This window comes from Lepisosteus oculatus, chromosome 1 (genome assembly GCF_040954835.1).
Source record: "Lepisosteus oculatus isolate fLepOcu1 chromosome 1, fLepOcu1.hap2, whole genome shotgun sequence".
Classification (NCBI taxonomy): domain Eukaryota; kingdom Metazoa; phylum Chordata; class Actinopteri; order Semionotiformes; family Lepisosteidae; genus Lepisosteus; species Lepisosteus oculatus.
This window is the reverse complement of record NC_090696.1, coordinates 42,145,270-42,170,225: the sequence shown is the minus strand read 5'-3', so window position 1 is coordinate 42,170,225 and position 24,956 is coordinate 42,145,270. Positions and strand designations below refer to the sequence as shown.

The following is a 24,956-nucleotide window of genomic DNA, read 5'->3' as shown; positions in this document are numbered from 1 at the left end:
ATTCTTGTTTATATTGCCTGCTGCTGTAAAAACAGTTGCCCCTCAGCAACAATAAAGACTCTCCATTTCTTGCTATGGTATTGGCTTTCAGTGATTTGGTGCCCATCTGTTGCCTGTCACAATGGAAGTACACATTTGCAGTCCAGACCAGTCATGACCTCTGTCAGCATTCCAGGTGTACCTGAAAACTATCATGATGGATATGTTTATCAATGGGATCATTACACAGCAGGGCATGCCTGTTGCCGAGACTATCATTGTCAATACCATAGAGAGGTCACCACGATCATTAAGGCTTCTCATGACTGTAGCCATGTAACCATCCCAGGGCGTTTCTCGAAAAGAGTAGGGGTGTAACCCGGGCATCCTGGCCAAATTTTCCATTGGCCCTTAACAATCATGGCCTCCTAATAATCCTCAACTATGAATTGGCTTCATTACTCTACTCTCCTCCCAGCTGATAGCTGATGTGTGGTTAGCGTTCTGGCGCACTATGGCTGCTGTCGCATCATCCAGGTGGATGCTGCACATTGGTGGTGGTGGAGGGGAGTCCCCATTACCTGTAAAGCACTTTGAGTGGAGTGCCCAGAAAAGCGCTATATAAGTGTAAGCAATTATTATTATTATTATTATTATTATTATTATTATTATTATTATTATTATTACTTGCACATACCGTACTGTAGCCTTCGATAGTGTGATTATTTAAGTTAAATTTTCCAAAGGTGGACACATTTGAGAACTGGGGCAAATGCTGTGGGGTGTTTAACCATATTATACTATACGTGTCACGCTCATCCTTGTAGTGTTGTGGTGGCTGGTTACGTCATCATCATCCTGTCTACCTACACCAAAAAATCACCTGGAGGCTAGTAACACCCATACAGTAGGTGGTTTACAAGTATGCCCGTTCAAGATGTTCTTTTGAATAAATACTCAGACCTGTCAGAGCTCAGGGCTCTGTCATTGAGATTTGAGATTGAGCCTCTCATGCTGCTGTTTGTTGCTGTGTTTCCCTTGCTTGTCCCCATGTCACACTTCATTGGGACACTGACCTCTTGCTTGCTAGCTGATGACCTTGCCTCTTGGATCACCCCTCAGCTGTTACCTCCCAGAGTCTTCCTGGCTTTGAACATGGACTGAAAATTCATCATGACTCTTGGAGTCACCTTTCTTTGCAGACTGAGTTCCCTTGGTTCCCTAGCTATCCACAGCACCATGTGTGTCTACAGTACGTGCATGGCTACCGAGCTCGTCTAGCAAGCACCCAGCTGTTTGTTTCCAGAATGCACATTGTATGCTCCTGGTTGGAGAAACGAGCAGTTCCAGGTTATTCCTGGCATGCTGCTTACAGATGCTGCTTAACTGGGCTGCCTCTCAGATGGATGCACTCAAGATCCTGGATCGTGCTACTAGTCCCACCTCAGAAGCATGACATGACAATACTAAAATACTTTAGAAACATATTACATACAGTATTTGACATAAATTCTTAATCATACAAAACAAATATTACTGTATGAATGTTTCGACATGCCTGTAAGATCTTTATCAATAAGTTTGAATGTGTATCAGTATGAAAAGACATTGTGTTGTAACACATGCTTGGGAAACAATGTGAGTTTGCTTGTTTGCAGAAGAGGTGCACCACTGAAAATATTAATTGCAGAGTTGATGTCACAAAGCCATTCAAGGCCCACACTATCTACCATCACTTCAGCAGGGTTACAAACAAGAAGCACCCTTAATCAAACATGCAGGCAATGGTCTGACATCAAAATCATCAGATGAGGGATCACTTCCACACAGCAGCAGCTGTGACTACTATTACAACTGCAGCTGTAGGACACCATAGTTTTGGGTGTGCTGTGTTTGAAGCCTGTTCTCCACCTTACGGTGGTGGCATGATACACTATCTATCATGATAATCCTTGTTTTCACACAGCAAGAGTTACTTAACATTTGCAGCATTGATCTGGACCACTGTATCTTTATCAAACGAAGTGGGTTGAATTGGATAGGTGTGTATATCAACAGCAACCAGATAACATTTCTCATTTCTCACATTTCTTTGACAATTTCTTCAAAGTTCCCTGTGGTGTTAATGAGATTTTTGTGCCATGCCATTTCCTCATGTGTAATTGAAGATTTGAGGTAACAGTGGACACGTGAAATGTTGATGCCTTTATGGAGAAATGCCTCACATACCATAAATGTCATGGAACTCTCAAACTATTTAAAAAAAAATAGTTATAAATATGTTTACAAATAATGAAATTGTCAGTGACTACAGTGTACAATGAACACCCAGTCTAGTGTTTATATTAAGTGGTGTTGTCTTTATAAAGTATTTTAGTGTATTCAGGCAGCTGGCATTTAATTCAGTAAAGTGTTCTTATATTTCTAAAATGAGTGTAGCTTAACAAATTCAACAGTTTTAAATTTGTAATAATATCAATAACATCATCATTACTGGCTTTCTATAATTATTAAATTCCTTTCTTAGTGTCTGCATTGCATGAATATTGTTTTTTGTACCTTCTTTTTCTTTGAAAATTGGATATCATTATAATTTTAAAATGAATCTAATTAGTTCAGAATCGTTCTTAATTATGATGTCCTTACTTTCCAGCAGAAATACAGTGATAAAGGCATCCATTAACTCTCAGTAAAAAAAAACAATGGGGAATTGGGGATGTACTGTAATGTAAATGGGGCTGTACTTGACATGCTTTAATGGGTGGATAATTAGTTGTTATAAGTGATAGAGATAAAGCTTCTGCACATCTGCTTTGAGTTCATGGAGAAAGAAATACTTTTTTACATCTCAAAATATTATAAGGTAAGCAAAGTGAAGCAGATGAAGAAGAGCTGCTTTGAAGACAAGAATCGTCTGTCCCCAGAATCTAAGTTTGAAAGCGGACTTTCACAGCAGGGGTTGTGTACTTGTGCCACATGTCAATGAAACTGTGTTATCAGCTTTGACAGTCAAAGCACTAATGTGTGCTTAGCTGTAGCAATTCCAGTCTGGAGGGCTGTGATTGAGACTTGCTATAAAGAATTGTCTGAAGAACTGCCATTAACCATATTATAGACTGCAAATGTCAAGCTTTTGCGGCATCAAGTTGATTCTGGTAGAACTGGTTGTGTCTTTCAGATTAAGCTGTTGGTAGCTAGGAAATATTTGAAAGAACTATTTGAAAAAAGCATAGCCTTATAACTTTACCTGGTTGCATGGGTTTCCACTAGGTTTCCACCCATAGCCCAATGCATATGTGTGTATACTGTAGGTGTGTATGTACTGTACTGTAGGTGTGTGCGCCCTGTGATGGACTAATTCCTGTCTGGGGTGTATTATACCTTGTGCCCATTGCCTGTCAGGTTAGGCTCTGGCCAACCTGTGATCCTGTTTAAGACTAGTTATAGAAAATGGATTGATACATGAATATCCTTATAAATTTAGATTAATTTTATGAGGGAGATTACATTTGTTAATCTCTCTGGTATTAAGAGATACATGTGTATAAAGAAATATGCATGAAAACCCATGAGTATTTTTTCAGTGACCTGTGAATTTAATATTGAATCACGAGAGTAGAACTGTGCAGAAACTTTGCATGGATGCTTAGCCAAGACTAATCCAAGCAGAATTATTATTTAGAGAAGTAACATCACCCCTGTTTAAGCAGTGGACCTGTTTATGCTCTGAGACTAAAAGTGACTGTGATGGAATTCTGTCAGGACAGAGCAGAGCTGCACAAAACCATCTACCACTTGCTGTAAAGCTTACAGAGGATCACCTATGTTTGTATGAGTTGTTGTTTTAGCACAATTATAAAACACTACTCCAAAGTGGATATCACCCTAAAAAGCTTAAGGTAGGCTGCAAGGTTGATCTTTTAGTTATATTTCAGTTTTTGTTTAGCATGGTGTGTGTATAAATAGAATATGTGATATAAATATTTAATTTGGAATACATTATTCATAATCTGGCGATCGATAGTTTTTTAGCCCTCTTCTGGCTTTGATAACCTAAAGCATGTGAGATTAGCTTTGTTAAAGGCTCTTGAGAATCCTCATGTGGGATATCCAACCAGTTATCAATGAAGAATCTCTTTAGTCCCTCTAGGTTGTACAGTCACCGCTTGTGATCTGCCAGCTTCAGCTCATACCATAGATGTCCTACTGAAGACTGTGATGACCGGTCATGAATAATGATTTTGATTCTCTTGTAACCATTTTGTCTTTGATATTCATGCAGGCTTTGTATTGCAATCCTTTAAATTTTATTTGCAGTCTAGTATGATTTTTATTTACAAGAAGCACCTGTTTTATGGCTAAAATATCCTGGTATACTTTGGAATCAATATATTTGAAGCTAAGGCACCAAGACCAAAAGATGCAAAAAAATTATTTAACAGAACAGATTATTTTTCCCTCTTCACCGAAGGGATAATACTCTTGAGATTTATCTTTTAGTGCTTATCATACCTCTCGTAAGACTGTACATAAAAATAATGTGTTCTATCCATTTACAGTACATCATGTGCACCCATTTGAGTTAGGAGTGATGTGTTATTTAGCAAATTAAAATATTTTCTTTTTATGTTTCCATTTGTTTCTGCTGCACACACCAGATTCATGAGGTTAAACTTAGTTTTGGAAAGATTGTATTCTGATGATACTGTACCACAGTTTTCTAAGGATTCCTAATTGTTGACCTTGCAAGAGAGTTAGCCTACCAAAGGCTTTTTCTGACTTATATTTGGGTACAATATTCACCCAATGTGAACGCCTCCTCATTACCTTCTGCCTCCTCCATTCTCCATCCATACCGTCGATGTATGAGCAATCTTCAAAAACCAAAATTTAAGAAAAGCCACAGGCCCAGACAATTTGTCAGCTGCAGCTTTCAGCTATTGTACTGATCAACTGGCTCTTGTGTTTGCCAGCATTTATAAGACTTCACTTCTTCAGCAGAAAGTCCCTCACAGTTTTAAAATATTTGCTATAATACATGTTCCTAAATCTCCAAAAATATCTTGCCTCAACGACTACAGACCAGTTACTCTGACTTCGGTGGCTATGAAAACCTTTAAGTGTCTAGTGCTTAAACACCTCAAGCACTGTACAGTACATCTTCCCTGCTGGATCCTCACCAGTTTGCCTACAGGGCCAACAGGTCTGTTGAAGACACCATTAACTTGGCTCTCCATTGTATACTCCAGCATTTGGAGAAGCCAAATTCCTATGCCCGTCATCCTTTTTTGGATATCAGCCAAAAAACCCTTCTACTGTATGTGTCATTGGATTCTTAATTGTTTAACACCTCGCCAACAGAACATCAGGGTGAATAATAGGACATCTTGCCCTCTGACTCTCAGCACAGGTTCTCCCCAAGACTGTGTCCTATCTCCATTGCCCTTTTCACAAATAACCTCACATCTCGGGATGGCTCTGTCAAGATTTTCAAATATGCAGATGAAACTACCATTGTCAGCCTCATCTCGAGTAATGATGAGACTTATCGAAAGCAGATTGACTTGGGAATAGCCTGGTGTTTGGACAACGACCTCCTACTCAATGCATCTAAAGCCAGGGAAATCATCATTGACTTCCGACGCATCCAGAACACAAAACTTCCAATCTTCATGTAGAGACCAAAAACTCCTTTAAATTTCTGGGTGCATACATCAATAGTGATCTTAAATGGAGCACCAACACTGCCCACATAGTTAAGAAAGCACAGCAGAGTTCCCTAAGATGTTTTTTTTCTTAGGGAACTCAAAAAACACAGAGTGAACCAGCAACTCCTCCTTCAATTTTACACAGCCATAATCCAAAAGTGTTCTGACAAACCCCATTACAGTCTGGTATGGGAGCTTGGATAACTACTCAAAAGGCAAACTGGAAAGGATTGTGTCCAAAGCTGCAAAAATTGTTGGCTGTGAAATCCCTTCCATTTCATCTCATTCGCCATGCCGCCAATTGTGCCAAGAAAATCATTTCAGACCCCTCTCATCCGGCTCATAATCTCAGTCAGTTTCTCTCTTCCGGAAAACGTTTCAAATCCTTCCTCTCAAGGACTGCCCGCTTCAACCTCAGCTTCTTTTCCACTGCCATACGAACTCTGTTGAACTCCATTGCATAATTATGCTGCTACATACTGTAGAAAGTTCTTTACATACTGTATGTCCAATATGTGACTGTTTGTCTTCTGTCCTCAATCCCAGTCAATTAAATGATAGAAATTGCTGAGATAAATAGTATAATAACTTGCATTCATTTAATTTGTACTTCCTTTCTCTTTAAATGCAACTGTTCTGACCAGTCCAGCCATAGCAATTAAGACCATATCTATTGTAAATGTGTACTGTATGTAAATGTGTAGGTTTTTTTTAAAAGGGGATTTAAAAAAAAAAGATTGACATTGGTACCCATTTATACAGGCGAGTTGTGCTGGAGTATCATGGGTACGTGCTCAGAGGTATACCTCAGCAGTGTCCCTACTTGGATTCCTAATAAATAGCACAACAATCTCTGTGAGTACTGATGTGGCAGGTGAGGTTGCGATACTGTAGTTGCTGACAAGTTGGGCTAAGAAAGAAAACTTTTCTTTCATTTATTAGATGATTGGCATCCCCAAAAACATTTGGAAGCATTCCATGTCCTCTAAGTTGGCAAGATATTTCTCCTATGAAGTCTTCAGGGTTAGATCTAGCGTGATATTGTAGGTTTTCCTGAGACATGCCCCAACATTACATACTTTATACTCTAGATGGCGGAACAGATTTGGTGACATTACCTGATCCAGCATTCCTTTCCCTGTGGGATTTTTAAACTCTCTGCAGAACAATCTGGTCAACTTCTCTGCTTTGCATGAGTGTACTTATACAGCAGCACTTTGTTTAGATTATACCTGTCGAGACCTGTCAAGCTTTTTTTTCTTGACGCTTGTTTGAGAAAGATTTACAACCGTGTTTACATATCTTTCAATTGCAACAATGCTGACACTAAATGAGACTGATTTAAATTATGAAGTTACAATAACAAGTATTACAGTCAATGTATTTGAATCCTACTATTAGTATTTTTGTCATCCTTGAGTGATTAACCTTCTGTATCAAAGCAGACAGATTCACATATACAGTATTTCTACTAGTGTGTTTGTTTTGCATGCTATTATTGTATTAATACAAACTGGATATTGTATTCCTTTGAATTCATGAGCATGAGCCATTTCTTATTACTTATTATTGATTCCTAGAAAGCATAAAGTGCTTTCAGAATTTACTATGCAAATTTCTAATTGTTTCAGTGAATTGAAGCATCAGCACTACACCATTAACAAGAAAAATATTATTTGTTCCATATCACACTAATAGAATACATTTGATTCAGTATGGGATATCTATATCTCTCATTGTGTCTTCTAATGTTAAAGATAATCAGTTAATCAGTGAGCTGGCGAAATAGGGTCAGCTTACAGTTATAGCACTTGTTATCTCAAGGAGGAATGTTCAGTTAAAAGACACCTTTGGATGTTGGCCACTTGTAATGTATGCTAACATTGTATAGCAGGAATCAACAGAAATACTGAGCAAAATTTTCCTTAATAAGAATGCATGTCCTGTATCATGTACCAAAGATACAGGCCATGCATCTTAATTGGAAACCAACCTACATGAAATCTGGCTCTGCATAATTCCATTTATTTTTGTGATCAAATTTACTATAGCTTCTATTGATACCCAGTTAAACTAATCATTTTCAACCATTTCACAAAATATTTACTACTTGCATTTTGATGTGATTTAAGTATAATGTTATAACTACACCCAACATAGAGTATATTCTTCATTAATCTGTCTCAGAACATGAATAATGCAAATTGTGACACAGTATACTTACTTGAAAGTGCCTTCTGAAGTTAGAAACTGACCTAGAGACAGAAGTACTGATATGTTTACATGCAGCACGATGGTTCCCCACTGTATCACTTGCACATTGTGTATCAAAGTGATCAAAGACCGAAGACTTCCTAGGCATTGCTACACTTCCTGTTTAGAATACCAACTGAGGAGTACTAGCAAACAGTTGTCACCTTTGCACTTAATTAAGATGTGAGCCTAAATGCAATGAGAAAAAGTACCTACTGTAGGTTCTATAAAAAAAATCAAAGTCATTATATTCTTATTATTTTTTTACTTTTATTATATAGTGTCATGCCAATTTCCTCATTTGTTAAGGGGCCTATTAATTAGGTGACTCTTTCCAGGGACAGCACAAACTTAAATCTGTTTATTAGTATAGACATTTGCCATTAAGTCAAGCTTCTTCGTGACTACCCTTCTTAATTTCTAAATTTTTTCTTCCATTTCATTGAAGCATTTCATTCATTTGTACAACAATGAGCAGAATCGAAAAGAATTGAAATGAAACTGATTGATTCCACTGGATTCAGGATATCAACTCCAATCCCCAAATTCTGTGCTTCCAGTTCCAGAATTAAAACGGAATTGACACTACAGTACATACGGTGAAAGGAGATGCAGAGCCTCTTAAATTGTCACAGCTGGGAGTGTTAAAATTACATCAAAAAGAATATCAAAATCAGGTCCTGGCACCAAAATAAACAGCTGTAAATAAACTAAACATTAATGTAGTGTTATGTTTGGTGTAAAAAGGGTATGCAGAGTTGTAAGAAATTGAGGGAAGGGACAGTCTGTGGAGGAAGGGGGAGTTAAGTGGGGATTGAAGAACTCATAGTCTCTCACAAAACAGATTCTTTTGGTATGTTGAAAAAGGATTTTCTCCCAAGATACTTCTCCTGAATTTTATCTTCTGAGATTGCTCCCCGTTTCCTGTATTGTTCTATTTATCCTGCCTTGAGGCCTGTGTCACCTCTCTATTGTTATGTCAGCACACAGTGGTAGTCTGTTGTAACAACATTGTTCTAATGTTTTGGTTACCACGTTACGGCACTAGTGCATATTGTCAGCTCACAACCGTTTTGTCTCAATTCTGTGATGTGTACTGTATAATAAAGGGGCAGACTTGTGTCAAATGTGTCCTCTACATCCTGCCCTTCTGCAATATAACACCCATGAAGGCTGTCCTGTCTAAGAATGATCCAGTTACTGTTAAAAATGGATGATCTAAAGGAAGCTGACTAAATGATTTAACCAAGAACTGATTTAGTTAAGGATCAGTTTGGACATCTTATCAGATAAAAGACAACCGAACAAACATTAAAAAAATAGGGCACTTTTAATGGGAAATTAAAATATGCAGCTATCCCCAACATGCAACAGTAGAATCATATTTATTTTATATAGCAAAGCTAAATATAGGAAAACTCAACACGAACCTATAGTTTTAATTTATTTGCAAAAGATTGAACTTTACAGTGAAGAAACATACTCTTTTGGAAAAGACAACATAATGGAATATGTGATCCAATAGTTTTATTTGAAGAATACATAAACGTTGTTTAAGGGTTCAGTGTCTTAGACATTAATAATTTTATTTCAGCAAAATGAAGGGAGAGCTGCGGTCTATTAAATAGTCACATACTGTTATTTAAAGGACCATAGGCCACTGTTGTAGTTTTTCTATTAATGCAGATTTACAGTCAGTCCAAATATATTGGTTTAAAAATGTTCTTCTTAACAAAAACAGTTAATAATACCTTGGTTTTAAACCAAAATTCAGGATGCAGTCATCAGTGGTCCTATAATACAGCATAAGCTTATACAGTACTCTCTCTTTAACCCGTATAATGTGGGCAGAGGACATACGTTTTCTTTTCTGCCAGACGAGAATGCTTTTTATCTAAGGTTTTTAATTTAGCATTAGATATTAGAGGTGTGGGTCCAGAATCGATTATTATTGTTTGGGAAGAAACTTCCGGTTATAAGATTTCATGAGTTCAGTGATTACAAAGCTTAAATCAAGTTAACAAAATCATATGCTATTTTTGTTATAACATATTGTCATTCAATGAAAAGGTAACAAAGGCATGTAACGCCATACTGTAAATTGTCATCTTCTCATAGAATGATGGCAAATGACAATTCAATTTTAATTATGCTTGAATTTTCCGTTACATTAGCTGCCTTGCATGTTTATGACTTGAGGGAGAAAAGAACAAGAGTAGTTGTGAAAGGGCAGTGGAAGGACAGGATTCCCACTTGATTGGCATTTCCATCACGTCTCTTATTGTGCTGTAAGCTTTGCTCAGCTTATATGGAAAGGTTCATGACCGCACAAGTGACAACACAAAGTGTAACAGAAGTGATGACAACTCCAGTTTTTGGCTTCAAGTCATTGTAAATTACAGACAAAGCCTCCTTGAAAATAAGTGCTGAAATGTTGCAGTATCAGATTGTATCAAATCAAACTTAATATTCAGCAATCTTGACGTGGCTGATAAACAAGACACATTACTAATGTGATTCAAGTGTATCAGTTTGCAGGACCAGAGGAGAAAGCTCTGGGCTATTTTGTTGTTAATTAGCAATCCCAGATTGTGGTTTAAAGAAGACAGGTAAGGGCTAGGTCAGGATAACACCTTCCCCAACACAATCCATTAGACGTTAACTCCAACAGTGCTTTGTGAGCTCAAGCACACTCAATATTTTTTATCACATTTTTACTTTGTTTATGATTGGGAGATTACCAAGATATTGCCTATACACAGTGCTAAATAACTACTATATGTTGTTCCAGACTCTGTAGTCAACTTATCAGACTGTTAAGTATGATCCAGTTGATTTATGCTTTAAAAATGTATCATAATCAATACATAATTGAAAGTAACCGACATTTAATATAAAAACAATGTCTGCATAGGAAGGCTGCTGCCAATCAGTGAATCTAATAGGAAAACATTTCAGAAGTGAATCAGTTTATAATTGGAAAACCAGCCGTACAATAAAAAATACTCCAATTTCTACAGCTTGAACAATCTGCCAATCACTGTGAAGCTTCTAGCAAAATAAAGATGGTGTAAACATGTAGACGTTTGCCAAGGAAAATGCATTTTGGTGCTGCGTATACAGTATATGGAGGTTCTGTTTCTCTGGACTTTGAAGATGCCCAGAATAACTTGATTAGCAGGGGTATAACATAAAGAGGCACAGTTTCTTTAATAATAGTATGATGCTTTTGTTAATTGTAAGCAATGTAACCTGGCAATCAGGTTAATCAAACTAAGCAGTTGTATGAATGCTTCCAATAAGGATTAACTTTAACACAAATTCTGAACTGTGTGCATGAGTAGTGCATCCATGTCTTTTAGCCAGAGACGATGTTTGACCATGACCATTGATCATGGACGCTTGATTTTATATACAGTATATTACTGTGTAAATGCAGGCCCCCTCCTTCCCTGATATAATACACTACCTTGTTCTTGTTCCTGCCCTGTGGAATATGGCCATAATACACAAGTCTATCCTCAGGAAAAAGAGAAAAAGGTGCATCCAAAGAGCGGCACACCACAACACACTAACATGGGCCTTATTGTAATGGCTGATGGCTATGACTTGCATCCCCTACAAAAGGGAAGAGTAAAAAGAAGAAAAGATAAACCCAGGTAACTCGACTGAGTAAAATCATTTACCCTGCAGTTTAGACAAGAGGGGGAGGAGAAAATGAGGAAGTGTTTTGTGGAACAGTGGGAAGAGCATAGCTGTTCCACTAAAACTGTACTGCTAAAACTGCTGTCCACTCATACTGCTAAAGAGGGTAGGTTAGAGAGTTCCTCAGGCCCTCGATTGGGCTACTTATGTGATGGAGAGCACTCAAAATGCTGAATTATACATGGCGTCATGAGTACACCAAATGGTCTGAAGTTTTTGAATGGGAAAACAAGGCCCTGCAGGCTGAGGAGCAACGGAGGAAGTGACTGGAGAGCAAAGTGTGTGACTTTGAAAGACAGATCAGCCAACTGTAATCCAGACAGGCTGAGTGCTATTGTGCATAGCAGAAGCATCTGACTGAAGTGACAGAAGAGCTGAGGAAGGCCCAGAGTAGCAAGGACAGCTGGAAAAGGACAGGCAATAGATGTCATCCCTTACCGAGCTGCTGTCCACGATGTCCAGTGCCTAGGTGGAAGTTAATGACAGGAAGGCACATCTTAGTCCCATTTTAGCCAGGCCACAAGTACAGTACTTTGCAAAAGTATTTACTTCCTATATACTGTACAATATTTGAATTGATACAATTTATTTTCTAATAAACTGGTTTCATTCAGCATTGTACCAGTCAAATTGAACACTGTGATATGTGAAGAAGGTTAAATAACAGTAAAACTGCAAAGGAGACAAAAAAGGTAAATTTATTGATTTCATGAATATTGAGCCAGTACGTGATGGAATTACAGTACCTTTGGCAGCAATTACTGCCCTCAGTCATTTTTTATAGATGTCTATCCAATGACTAATTGGTTATTAGTAATCATATGACACTTTTTGAAAGAGTAGGGATGGTAATCCTAATGTCCTAGATAAAATATACTGTACACTAGGCTAGGATTGTGTGGCCTATCTAAGGTTCCTACTTACTTCATTCGGATGAAGGTGAATTTCTCACTTCTCCATGTTATCTGTTGTGTTGGGGGGCTGTTGGTGAATAATGGCTGGCACACATCACAGCAGGTGGATGCTGCTCTTCAGTGGTGAATAAAGATGTGAAGTGCTTTTGAAACCTTTGAGATAAAAAGCACTATATAAACTAAAGTGTTACTAGTTTAATTTGGAGGGGATAGTTAGCCACATGTCCAGCGGATGACATTACAACTCCCAAAGCTTTTGGACCTACTTTTAGACATTCCTATTAAGATAGTTTTCAGTTGAGCCTGTTGAGGACATGGTTGGATTCCAAGGAATCAACCTCATGGGGCCTAAATGAGAAATACTTTTTCATTTCTGTTCCCAAGTGCTTATCTGTCGTCCTTCAAATGGGTCCAATCATTATAAAGTTGCTTAGTTTTAGAGCTGCCAAGAGAATGGTTGACTTTCCTCAAAATACTGTCATACACTTTTAGTGATGTGGAATCTTTTCTTCTAATTGATGGGTTTCTAAGTCCTTTATCTACCCACCCTGGCCTACAAGAAATGTTCATACTTTTTGTGACATCTTTAATGAAGCACATTTTAGGATCTAAAGGAGATTTTACTTGCTCCATGTGTTTTCATTTTATGTACCCAGAGTCTTTTTATCCAGGTTTCTATGGGATACTGCTTTATTCTCATCTGATGGTGGATATAATTGTTGCAGGAGTTATTACAAAGGGGTTTAGTCTCTTCTATGCGGCTTTGTTCTCTCATCTAAAATCAGTCCCCTCACATGAATTTCTATAAGGTATACATTTAAAACAAGATGGATTATAATCTTGACAGGTATGCAGACTCTTTTATACAATTATGTCTTTCTTTGAAAACACCAGCTCAGTTTTGCACACATAATGTACACAGCACCATGCCAGTGGTTTAAGATTTAGGTTACTTCTGATCTTCTCTGTCACAGGGGCACATGCTACTGTACATGCATGTGTTTTGTGATTGCTTTGTGATAGAGTTTTTTGGATGTATGGGACTAACATGCTTTCAGTTGTGACTGGAGTGACTTTGCCTTCTCAATTACAATTACCAAGTCTTTAACAATTTTGTCACCTAACAAGATCTGACAATCATTATTTGTTTGTGTTACTGCTTCTGAGAATCTATGTTTATTGTAATAATAATTGCCTACACTCCACTCAAAGTGCTTTTACAGGTAAAGGGGACGCCCCTCCACCACCACCACCAATGTGCAGCCCCACCTGGATGATGTGACATAATCTCACCACACATCAGTGGGGAGGGGAACAGAGTGATGAAGCCAATTTATAGAGGGAAATTATTAGGAGGCCATGATTGGTAAAGACCAATGGGAAATTTGGCCAGGACACCAGGGTAACACCCCTATTCTTTTCAGGAAATGCCCTGGGTTTTTTAATGACCACAGAAAGTCAGGACCATGGTTTTACTTCTCATGCAAAGGACGGCAACTTTTATACGGTATAGTGTCCCTGTCACAATACTGGGGCATTGGGCCCAAAGAGACCACAGGGTGAGCGCCCCCTGCTGTCCCCACTAACACCTCTTCCAGCAGCAACCTTAGTTTTTCCCCAGGAGATCTCCCATCCAGATACTGACCAGGCTCACACCTGCTGAGCTTCAATGGGTTACCAGTTGTGAGTTGCAGGGTGATATGGTTGCTAGCTGTTTCGAATCTATCCTAAGCTCCTCATTTGTAAAGTGGTGAAAATTAAATTAAAATGGAAAGGGGAAGGAGCCAAAGAAATTTCAATATGAAGAACAAGAGAAGATAACAGGAGACCCTTTTTATGCAAAGAGTTGTTGGAGTGTATAAAAAAGTCACCCCACTATATTAGTTTAATAGCCAATGGCCTGGCTATTTTTTTAGGACTGGCTAAATAATATCATTTTATCATTTTATTTCCTATGGGAAGAAGTATGCCGACGTTACTTTTAACTAGTGCAAAAACTGACAAATTGCAGTATTTGGATCTCTGTTTTTTTATCTGCTAAGATATGGGTATTTTTTTATTTATTTTCAAAATAATACAATACAAAAAGAAACATTGCAGAGCTTGATAATCAGTGACATTGAGGAGAATGATATTTTAATTGCTATAAATAATTAAGTTTATAGTATAATAAGGGGAAGTTATTTAGAACTTTTTTGATAAGATATTTCAAAATAAGTATTGATAAAGTGTTCAATATTCCTTTTAATATATGGGTGCCCATTTAAATATATTCCCTGACTTTATCAAGAAAATGCAAATTACAGATTATCAGCTGTGCTGCTGCAGAGATGAGTATATTCATAGGAAACTTGACATTGGTCTCACACTGTCTGCCTTGTCACTGTCACGATGATATAAATAAATCAGTGGAACAAACATTTTTTACATCTGGACTTCCTGAAGATCAAAGCTATACTGATTGACTCCCTTTTCAATCCTCAGCTATATCAAATTTAGTTATCTACATTATCTTTATATCGTAAATTCACATACTGTAATGAAAACCTAGCTCGCATACTGTAAATAAAAACCCAAATGTCTAAAAATGTGGACTCCAGCTTATAGTTACTGACATGACCTTTAACCCTTCTACAGTATTTCTGCAAACTCCGGTCTGTAAAACTGTTGCCTGTTACAGTACCAGCATCCAGCCACCAGAGCGCACCTATACCGCTACTGCTTACCTCATCTACTCAGGGGAGGTGTACCTGTAGATCTACAGTACCAGACTTCATTAGCCAATCCCAGTACTCCTTCATCACCACACCTCCCCTCTCCAGCCTACTTAAAACCTGCGCTCTGTTCCAATGTTGTTCAGTATTGGGTTTTATTGCTGCTGAGTTTCCTTGTGATTTTCCCTTGACTGCTTCTTGGTTTGTGGATTTTTGGATTGTCTTTTGACCCCGGTTTCTGGACCTTGTCTTTCTGGACCTTGTCTTAGGTATCGTATGATTTTGTCTCTCTTCTTGCAAGTGTTTAGACCTTGTATTCAGATTTCACTGATCATCTTATTAACGTCTTCCTCGTGACCTCATCACCCACGTAGGGTCCATCACTTTCTAACTAGCTTGTCTCCAGCGTAACAGTTGCCTGGGGCATCCTTGCTGTTTCCAACAAAAGAAGATCTGGTGACCATCCTTTCAACGGCTGTTCTTGTCAGCGAAGGACTCTCCCCGGTGACAGGAAAGAGTACAGTACATACTGTACTGTATGTCATCTAATGTATACATCAGAACGAACTGCAGTACAACATCTTTCTAGAGACCATACTTTGACCAAATAGCTTTTCCCTTTTTAACCTGGGTTGCTAATATTGCAGCCTTTTAGCTTTCCATAAGTACTATAATTGCTTTCCAGAAGTAATTACTAAAAGGTCGATTCCAAATGAAGATGAGAAGGAATTCATCAAAGCTATAAAGAGCAATAAACATTTCACACTTTCTTATGAATATTGTCTCTTATGCCTGTCCTTGTGTTCAGAAAAGACATGCAAAGAGTTGTGCTATGGTAATGAGCCAGAATAAAAAAAACTGACCAGCTGTTCACTTGTAGATAAAGATAGTAGCCCTCTGGTTGGAACCAAGTAACCTTGTCAGATATGAACAGCACTGAGCACTTGGGTCTGAGCCATTCATCTGGTAAGCCAGGTGCTTGTGAAAATGAAGGTTGCACATTCTAATGAGAGACCAGTAGGGTGTTCTGAGGTCACATTTCCTTTCAAAGCTGAAGTGATTTCAGCGTGATTCCAATTCCTTCACAGAATTTTTGTCTTAATAATTGTGTGGGATGTGGGGAATATGTATGATCTACACAACGCCTCCTACAGTAACAGCAGTGTTTTTATGGCTTTTCTTCAAGAATATGATCCATGATCATCACAGAAATCTATAGCCGACTGTAGATATAAAGCTTGCATGTTAAAAGTATACATAATTATATTTCTTGTTAATTAAGTTACAAGAAGGTCACTGTATAAAAGAAGAAAAGAATCTTTACATTTTCAGCTGTTGCCAAAACTATTTCACATAAAGCAACATATTCACTGAGTAAACCTGCACATTTATCAGGCATTTTTCTTGCCTGAATGATTGTTGAATTGACATCATTACCTCAAGTATTATGTGCTATTATGTAAAGGTGACATAATCATCTAAATGAGCTCAATTGCTTGCAACATTATATTTTCAAACATCCTTTGACATATTTTTTTAGCTTATCTTCTGAGAGCATGTCTATTATTGAATGAATTTTACAAGTATCAGGTAATTTTGTTTTAAAATGGACATGAACAATGTGTAAAAGCAATATTATCTTTTAAAAGCTAGGATAAGAGGTCAAATGAAGAAAGAAAAATACCTATAAAACTATTAATCACACAAAACATTAGCTTAATTATACCCATCAGGGGTATAAATTAGTTTAAATGTTTTACATATACTTGATTTTTTATTTAGCAAGGAGAATAAACTGAATTGAAGTTTATTGAGCTCTTTGAACTTTGGCCCTTCAGCTATTTAGGTACCCATTAGCATGGCATTTATAATTCTGTTTACTACATGTAAGGTTAATGTTTTCTTATGTGTGTGATTGAGCTTTGCTTGTTGTTTTCATTTCATGTTAAAGCTAAACCCTTCTGTTAATTCCCCTTTTGAGATCTTTGTGTACCAGTAAAGATTCCTTCTCCTTAGCCATCCTACCAGGCACTCTGCCTGATGCTGAATTGTGATTTTTTTATTAAACCCTGAAAAAATGCATATAGAGCTATTCAGATTTCTCCAAATGAGAAATAGTTTTGCTGTAGACCATGTGATAAGATGGGCAAGTATTATTGTATCTCTGCATTTTCTTTTTCACTGTTTCATCAACAAAGTCTATAGTAGGATATGCAATAGCTTCTGGCTCGTGACATATTGGAGAGGTTATGTTTATTAACTTTGAAATGATTCTAGATGAATCTCAAAAATAAGCTTATTCAATAAGGAGGAAAAGCTTAATGTTGGAAAACCCTTCTGCTGGTCTCCTTAAAACCACAGACTTGCTGTCATAGAACAGTGAAAAAGAAGACTGCAACCTCCAGTAACAACAACACTACTGCTGAAGATGTGTGACAGACTGGCTATGTGCATAAATGTTGGACTTGCAGGGTGGTTTTAGGAGTCGGGATAAAAATAAAAGGATGCCATTTGGCCCATCTTGTTTTGCGTTAGTAAAGTGGAAGAAAAATGTGATTTTTTGGAAGGTCAATAAAGTTCGAGGCTATAAAACATACCCAAAGCACAACAGATCTTCCTCACAAAGGGGGTGAAATAACAGTGTAAGAACATAAGAAACCACATTTTGGCTTATACTGTACATCACATCTAGGCCATATAGTATTTAGTGGTAGTTTATTGACCCAAGACTCACATCCAGCTGTTTCTTGAGGGAAGCCAGGATATTGCTCCCACAATCCCTGTCAACCCTTTTTCAAGTAGGTTGTATGCATCTGATAAATTGTTTCTTACTTCACTAAATAACACTCTTTCATTGTGCAGACATAGTTACATGGCACATGACATCTGTGGGACAATTTTAGTATTTCAGTTCTAGAGTCTTGGCAGCACCAACATTTTTATTTAAGGAAGAAAATAACAACCAAAGATGTACAAAAAATCTATTGAGGATGGCTTCAAGCATCCCTTCTATCACTGAGTAGCGCCTCCTGGTACATCATCTGTTTGTACTGATGCACAGACCATCTTTTCACATGAAACAACAGCTTCTGAAGAGCTCATCCACACGTACTAAAACAAATATTCCTTTCAAATCTGTTATTATGGATTCTTTCTCTGTTTTCTCAAAAGGGCTCACATTAAAAGCTATATAGACATTTGGTGATAAAGACTTAGATGTCTCACTTAAACTGTACAGTATTTAATGCTTCCAGCCACTAATTGTCCATGGTTTACCCTGGTGGTTTAGTTTTAATTGTGCTTTCTTTAGGAGCCTTTGAAAGTATGAGAATTTTGAAAAGTGTAGTAACTGCTGTATTAACCTGTAATTGAACTATGTTAGGATTAAAAGGAATTTATAAATACACATTAAAATGATTGAATCTGTAAAGCCTGGACGATAGAAGACTTGGGATGAGATCTGATGTAAAAAACGATTGATATACAGTATGCTACTTTGTACTGAACAAACCTGAGCAATGAATGTGGACGTACTGTATAGCAAGTTAAGTCATGATCCTCCAAGTTTCCTAAAAGGATAAAAAAATTTAGATCAATGTGTAGATGAATGAACTATTTGCAGTGTTCTTGCTTCTCCACTCACAAGATTTGTAGCTTCTCTTTGTACTCCAAAGCAGAGCTCTGTGTTTTGGACAAAGTTCTTGGCCTTTCTATAACAAATATCAGGAAAGGTGTAGCAGAAGGTAAGAGCACTGGACCATAGCTTTGCCCAGTATTATAGTTTATATACAAAAAGTACTGAGACTGCTTGACATCTCCATTCAGTCACTTGTCACTTGAAAAGCATCATTAAGTGAAAGACATTTTTTGTAATTAGAAAAATACAAATTTTAACGTGAAGGACTGCGCTAAAAAACTGCATATTCAACTGAATGCGTCCTACTTTTTTTAATCACGTATCTTATTTACCTTCAGATCAGGCAGGTAAAGGTTTCTTTGCAATAAATTAATGCTCTTCATTAGGTCACTGAACATATTGTTCACCCATGCAGTTATACACATGTAAAACTCAAACAGTTCTTCACTGATGTGTCCAGTGTGGTCAGCACTGGGGTCCAAACACCAACGAGGTATCCAGTGCTGTCAAAAGTGCACTTTTAGAGCAACTAAATCCCAAATACAGTATATATATACTGCATAACAAAATTGATAATCATTTGTTTGAGTAGCTCTATTGCTGGCTGTTTCTACATTAACTGTTAGATATGGTTTTGAAAATCAATGCATTTTGAATTGGGGGTATGCTTATAATGTAAAAGCAAGTTTTTCTCGGTAAGAGCATTTGTGAAAATGAAAAAAAGTTAAGCAGATAGGTTTTTGTTTAAGGAACAGCTGACACTTATATTAAAAAAAAAGCATAATGGGAGAAGAATCATAAGCTTTGCACATGCTTTACTCTTAATATCTAATGTGCTTTATAAAACAAAATACTGTGTGTATACTCTGTGGGTATATACTGTATATACTATATAAAGCAGGTTCTACTGTATACAGTATGTTTATAGGTGTTTTTTTTTTTACTTGGATGACTTAAGAAATTGTAAGGCTGAAGTTGCAACTCCCAGGATGTTCAGAGCTCAAAGCATCCGTAGCTCAGGGATTAATAAATAACTCCATCTGAAAAGAGCCAGCATTGAGGACTGCATTATTTATCACAGAACTGTAACGCCATACCCAAGTTGACAGTAAGACCGAGTAAGGTCAAGGTGATCAAGAACTGAAGAGACATACTTGAAGGGATACTTAGAGCTTTTGTTTGTTTTATGTGATTGTTTTTATCCAGTTGATTTCTCTCAAGTTTCTTTTCTGGTTCTTGAATATTGTTTGAGGGAAAATCTTAAATGAAATTCTTCTCGTATTAATTGCAGTAAATCTTTTTCTGCAATATACAGTAGCCCGAATCCAATCCCGTGACTATGGGCAGTAGTTTAGATTCGTTGCACTGTATCTGTGATCTTCTAACTAATAGGTTATCATGTTACTGATGAGCAAATGATAAGCAATCATGCCATTACTGTATGCAAAGTGAACCTCTATTTTTTTGAAAAAGCACACTTCTTCAACTGGTCTTCCATTATTAAGCTTTCTTATATTTCAAGCTAAAATGAATCAAGTCGAACTGAGGAAAACAAAGTCCCTTCACAGTGGGGAACTACCATTGCATACAATCTACATTTAGATTGTAGATCGAGTACTCTCGAAGTCAAGACATGGGTGCATATAAAAATGTCGACAGACGATGTGATGTAAAACGGACCTATGCATTTGGAAATGCTTTACAGTGGGGGCCATGGTTATCGACATCGTTATATCATAGCTGAATTTTAGGATCACCTCTGCATCCACCAAGCTCAAAACAGTGATGACTTACTCAAACAAGGATGTGTTTTTCCTCTTTCCTGCACAAAAGGAGTAAGAGTATATACTGTACACACTGTTAGCTCATCTTCATGATAAAAATAATATCATGGTTGGTACACACAGGTATTGATTTGCACATTTGTAACCTTCCCAATCGATTATTGCATCTCTGTACAGTATATGCTCATTTACTTTCCCTTGTGCTCCATGACTGCACATACTTTTATGTCCTGTCATTTTCACACTAGAAACACGTTTAAATTTCCTTCAGTTACAGTAGATATTCAATCCATCCTCCAGGGTCTCGACCACACACAAATAGACCTTTCTAATTCATTATAATAAGTGCTACAAGTGTGTCATGAGACTCACAGTAATATGATGCTTGCGTCTCCTTACATTAATATTAATTTTGTGGTTGTGAAATGCTTAAAAGAACTAAACAGTACAATTTCAAGTATCCAACCGTTAAAGAGGACATATTAAAAGTAAATTCTATATTAAGTGGCATTTCCTTCGATGAGTAACACATTCCAATAAATATGCAAAAAAAAAGTTTAAAAATGAAGTAAACTGCATTTAAAAATGACGTTGAGCATCATACGATTACTTCACCAAAAAAGCTAAATATTGTTTATAAGAAATTTTATGAAAATGCATTAATTCTCCATGTCTGTAGTACACTTAATACCTAGTGATCCACACAGCCCATGAGGACTCCCAGAGAGTCCCAATGTGCCTTGTGGGTCATAATGTACAAACAAGCAGCATGAAGATCCACGTACTGACTTATATTTGAATTCTCATTGATGGACTGTGTTTCAACAGACTCTCTATAGCTGAATTCTTTTCCATCTCAAGCTTATCTTGAGAGTCCTCCAAAAATTGATTTTGGAAAGGGTTTATTTCACTGTCTATCTTATTTGGGTTTTAAATTATTTCTGGCACTGAAGAAACAGTATTGTGTTTTTACCTGTGGTGAAATGACTAGAAACAGTTGCAAGATATTGACTCAGCAGCCAAGCTCATAAAACGAATGAAATACAGTATATGTGCAACCTTGGGGAAGAGGTGGGGGGGCTGAATTTTAAAATGCAAATCCGTCTTGGCATTTTGTCTGAATCTCACGTTTAACAATTTTTATACTAATCTTCTTGTTTCTCATTCTCATGACTAATGCTGTAGTTCTCTTTAAGATAAATATGGTTGTCTTGCAGATGAATAGAGCAGCATATCACAGTTTTGCTGGTTTTGCAACCAGTATTCAATCATTTCTGTTCTTAACACCCATCCATCATCAGAAAAACCTCCTTGCAGCTTCACCACACTAAGAGTTGTTTAATATTATTGAGCTTTGAGGCTGCTGTTTTTATTGGCACCATGTAGTCATTTCTACTGCAAAATATAGTTTGTACAGTTCAGTTAGTGAACTGTTTAATTAGCATATACTGTCTTCTAAGCATATACTGTAGCATCCATATACTTTGAAATAACTAAAAATACATTTGATATTTTTGGATAGCAAATAATGCATCCACACTTTCACAGCCTTCATTTGAATGATTTATAAGCCATGTTCTGCAAAACTACACTGTGAAGTAGCCTTTTATGCATAGAACTGTCTAGAATGCAATATGTAGTTTGAAAACTAATTTTAACTATATAGAGAATAGTTTAGGAAAACTTTTTTTTATCTGAACAGTGTTTCTCTCTCTTGATATACTCAAAGGAGAATTAAGCACCATAATAAAGTAAAAATATCACTACAATCTTAAATAAAACGCTTAAACATCCATTTACAAAATATTTTTTAAAGTTGTTTATTTGTAAGCATCTAAGAATCACAAGAACAAAAATAATAGACTCTGTTGATCTTTTGAATGTTCTTGGGCACTGCTCTTGCTAATAGCCCTTTCATAGGATCCGGCTTCTGCGATTAGTTTGCCAAATGAGAAAATGTAGCTGATCCACTTAATCACGGTGGCAGCCAAACAGTGCTAATGTTCTTGTTATTGTAATAGGTGGAAGATTACTGTAAGTGGGTATAGCTGACTGTCCCAAAAATAATCATTTTTAAAACCTGCATCAGAAGTCTTGCCCTGCTGTTGGTTTGTAACGCTCAGTGAATTGGAATGCTGAATACTAAACAGATTTCTATCCATAAATATCAAAACACAGGATTTGTGCCAGCTAGGTGCTAGGGTTCAAGGAGTGCTGTCCCTCATCTGTGAATGTTTGTCTCTGCCTTGTCACACTGCTGTAGGCCTTCTCTAGTTCAGACAAATGATTTGAGTCAAATGATCCACTCAATATACTGTACTTGTCACTGCACAAGGAAGTGCATGGCTTTGACAACTGATGTCTATTGGGACAAAGTGGTCATTTATGTTTCAGATACTTAATATCTTTATGACCCATATGAACATGCTGCATAGACTGATGACTTTTATTAAATTGGTAAGATAATTCCACGTGTTTTGGGGGCTTTTATGTGTACTGTACATGTATGTATATGTGTATCAGGTTCAGTAGCTACATCAGCATGCGTAGGCTGCAAAGGGACAAGTAATACGTTAATTCCATGCTGAAAAGAGAAGAAATAAAGGTGGAGCCTTCTTTAGGTGTAAGAAAGATTCAGACAGAACCACAGATTCACACAGCTATCTTCTGTACAGCTCATTTCACCCCAAACACGAAAAAACTCTCCCTTTTTCACAGTTCCTTCGGCTGCGACGATTCTGCAGTGATGACATTGATTTCCAGAACATAGCACTCAAAATGCACTCTTTTTTCATCAACAGAGGATAACCCCCACACCACCCCCATGTTATTGATAGGGCCCTCACTCGAGCCAAAAATAGCCCCTTACACCCGAAGATGGCTCCACAGCCGAAACATTGTTTTCTTTCTTCTCTTTTCAGCATGAAATAAGCCTATTACTTGTTCAGACATTTGTTTTAGTCTTCTCTAAAATGGATATTGAACTCTTGTTGAACTGTGATAAAACTCGTCATGCTTCCCTGTGTCTTTGTAGGTCTAGTGATTATGGAACAACTTATACCAAGTTGAACCTGATGCCTGGTACCACAATTGTTGTCACCAACTTTTACATCTGCCCCACCAACAAGAAAAAGGTAAGCCTGTCAAAAGACATTTGACATTTACTATTCCTCTCATGGTGCATGTTTTCAGCTCCGAAATCATACATATTTTCTAAGGTTCTTGTCTCACATACCACCCTTTAAGGTTACAATTGATTAGAATTAATCAAAATGGTAAATGCCCTAAACTAACTGCAGATACTCTACAGTAGTTATTAAGAACATGAACAATTGTATTTCCATAGCACTTTACAGTATATTCTAAAGGATCCCAAAATGCTTTACATTCATGAAAGGATGCTTTACTCATGCACTAGTAAATTTGCGGAGAACTGAAAAATCACCAGCTAGATTAATTGAAACTTTAGGTAGCCCAGATTGTTCAGGCACAGAGTTGAATTTAGCCAGGACACCAGGGTCTAAACCCCTAATCATTCAAATGGGGTTGTGGGATCTTTAATGAACCAGTAGTCAGGACCCCAGTTTAATGTTGCATTCAAATAATGGAGACCGGTCTTGTGTGTAAAATAAAATATGTTCTGCAGGCCATAAACAATACTGACAACAATAACATGAAAAAACAAAAAGTGAAGCTTAGTCACAGGATAGTACTCTGACTGTAATTTTAGTCCTAGACGTCTCTTATGGACTTAAGAGCTTCAGCCAAAGGTCAGTCAGGATTGTTATAAACAAAACAATAATCCGCAGGGATTTTGCTTCTGTTCCAATCTATAAAATAATCAGGATATAGGATTGACAGTCGCTAATTGTCTGGGAATCAGTGGTTAATTTCCCTGTGGGGACTATTAGAGTGAGATGAAAGAGCTGCAGCATAAGCCTGCTTTTCTCTGCTTCTTCCAGTTTTAAACTATGATAGTAGCTAGAGTTAAACTCTACAGATTCAGCATCAAAATAAATTCACTTTTTTAAAACACAACAAATTAAAATTAAAAAAGATGTACAAAAATAGGCATACTCAATTGACATAGAATGTAAGGGCACAATAAATTGTTCTCAAGTGAAGTCGTTTGGAACCCACTGTAGAGCAGCTCAGTAGCACTTTACTTGAATCAAGCTAAGCAACACTGTTATAACCACTTCATAAGCGCTATACAACATGATAAAACAGGTATAAAAACCCTATAGCAAAATTAAGTTTCA

General features: G+C 37.2%; 1 protein-coding gene across 2 annotated transcripts in view; it reads left to right on the top strand.

Moving 5' to 3' along the window:
• The window catches only part of sorcs2 (sortilin-related VPS10 domain containing receptor 2), a 369,458-nt gene that overhangs the window by 172,124 nt on the left and 172,378 nt on the right, over nucleotides 1-24,956 (top strand). For both annotated transcript variants that reach the window (XM_006629678.3, XM_015344988.2), the window contains exon 3: nucleotides 23,729-23,828. In XM_006629678.3, coding sequence (XP_006629741.2) covers nucleotides 23,729-23,828 — 100 coding nt within the window. The remainder of the gene's footprint in view (nucleotides 1-23,728; nucleotides 23,829-24,956) is intronic.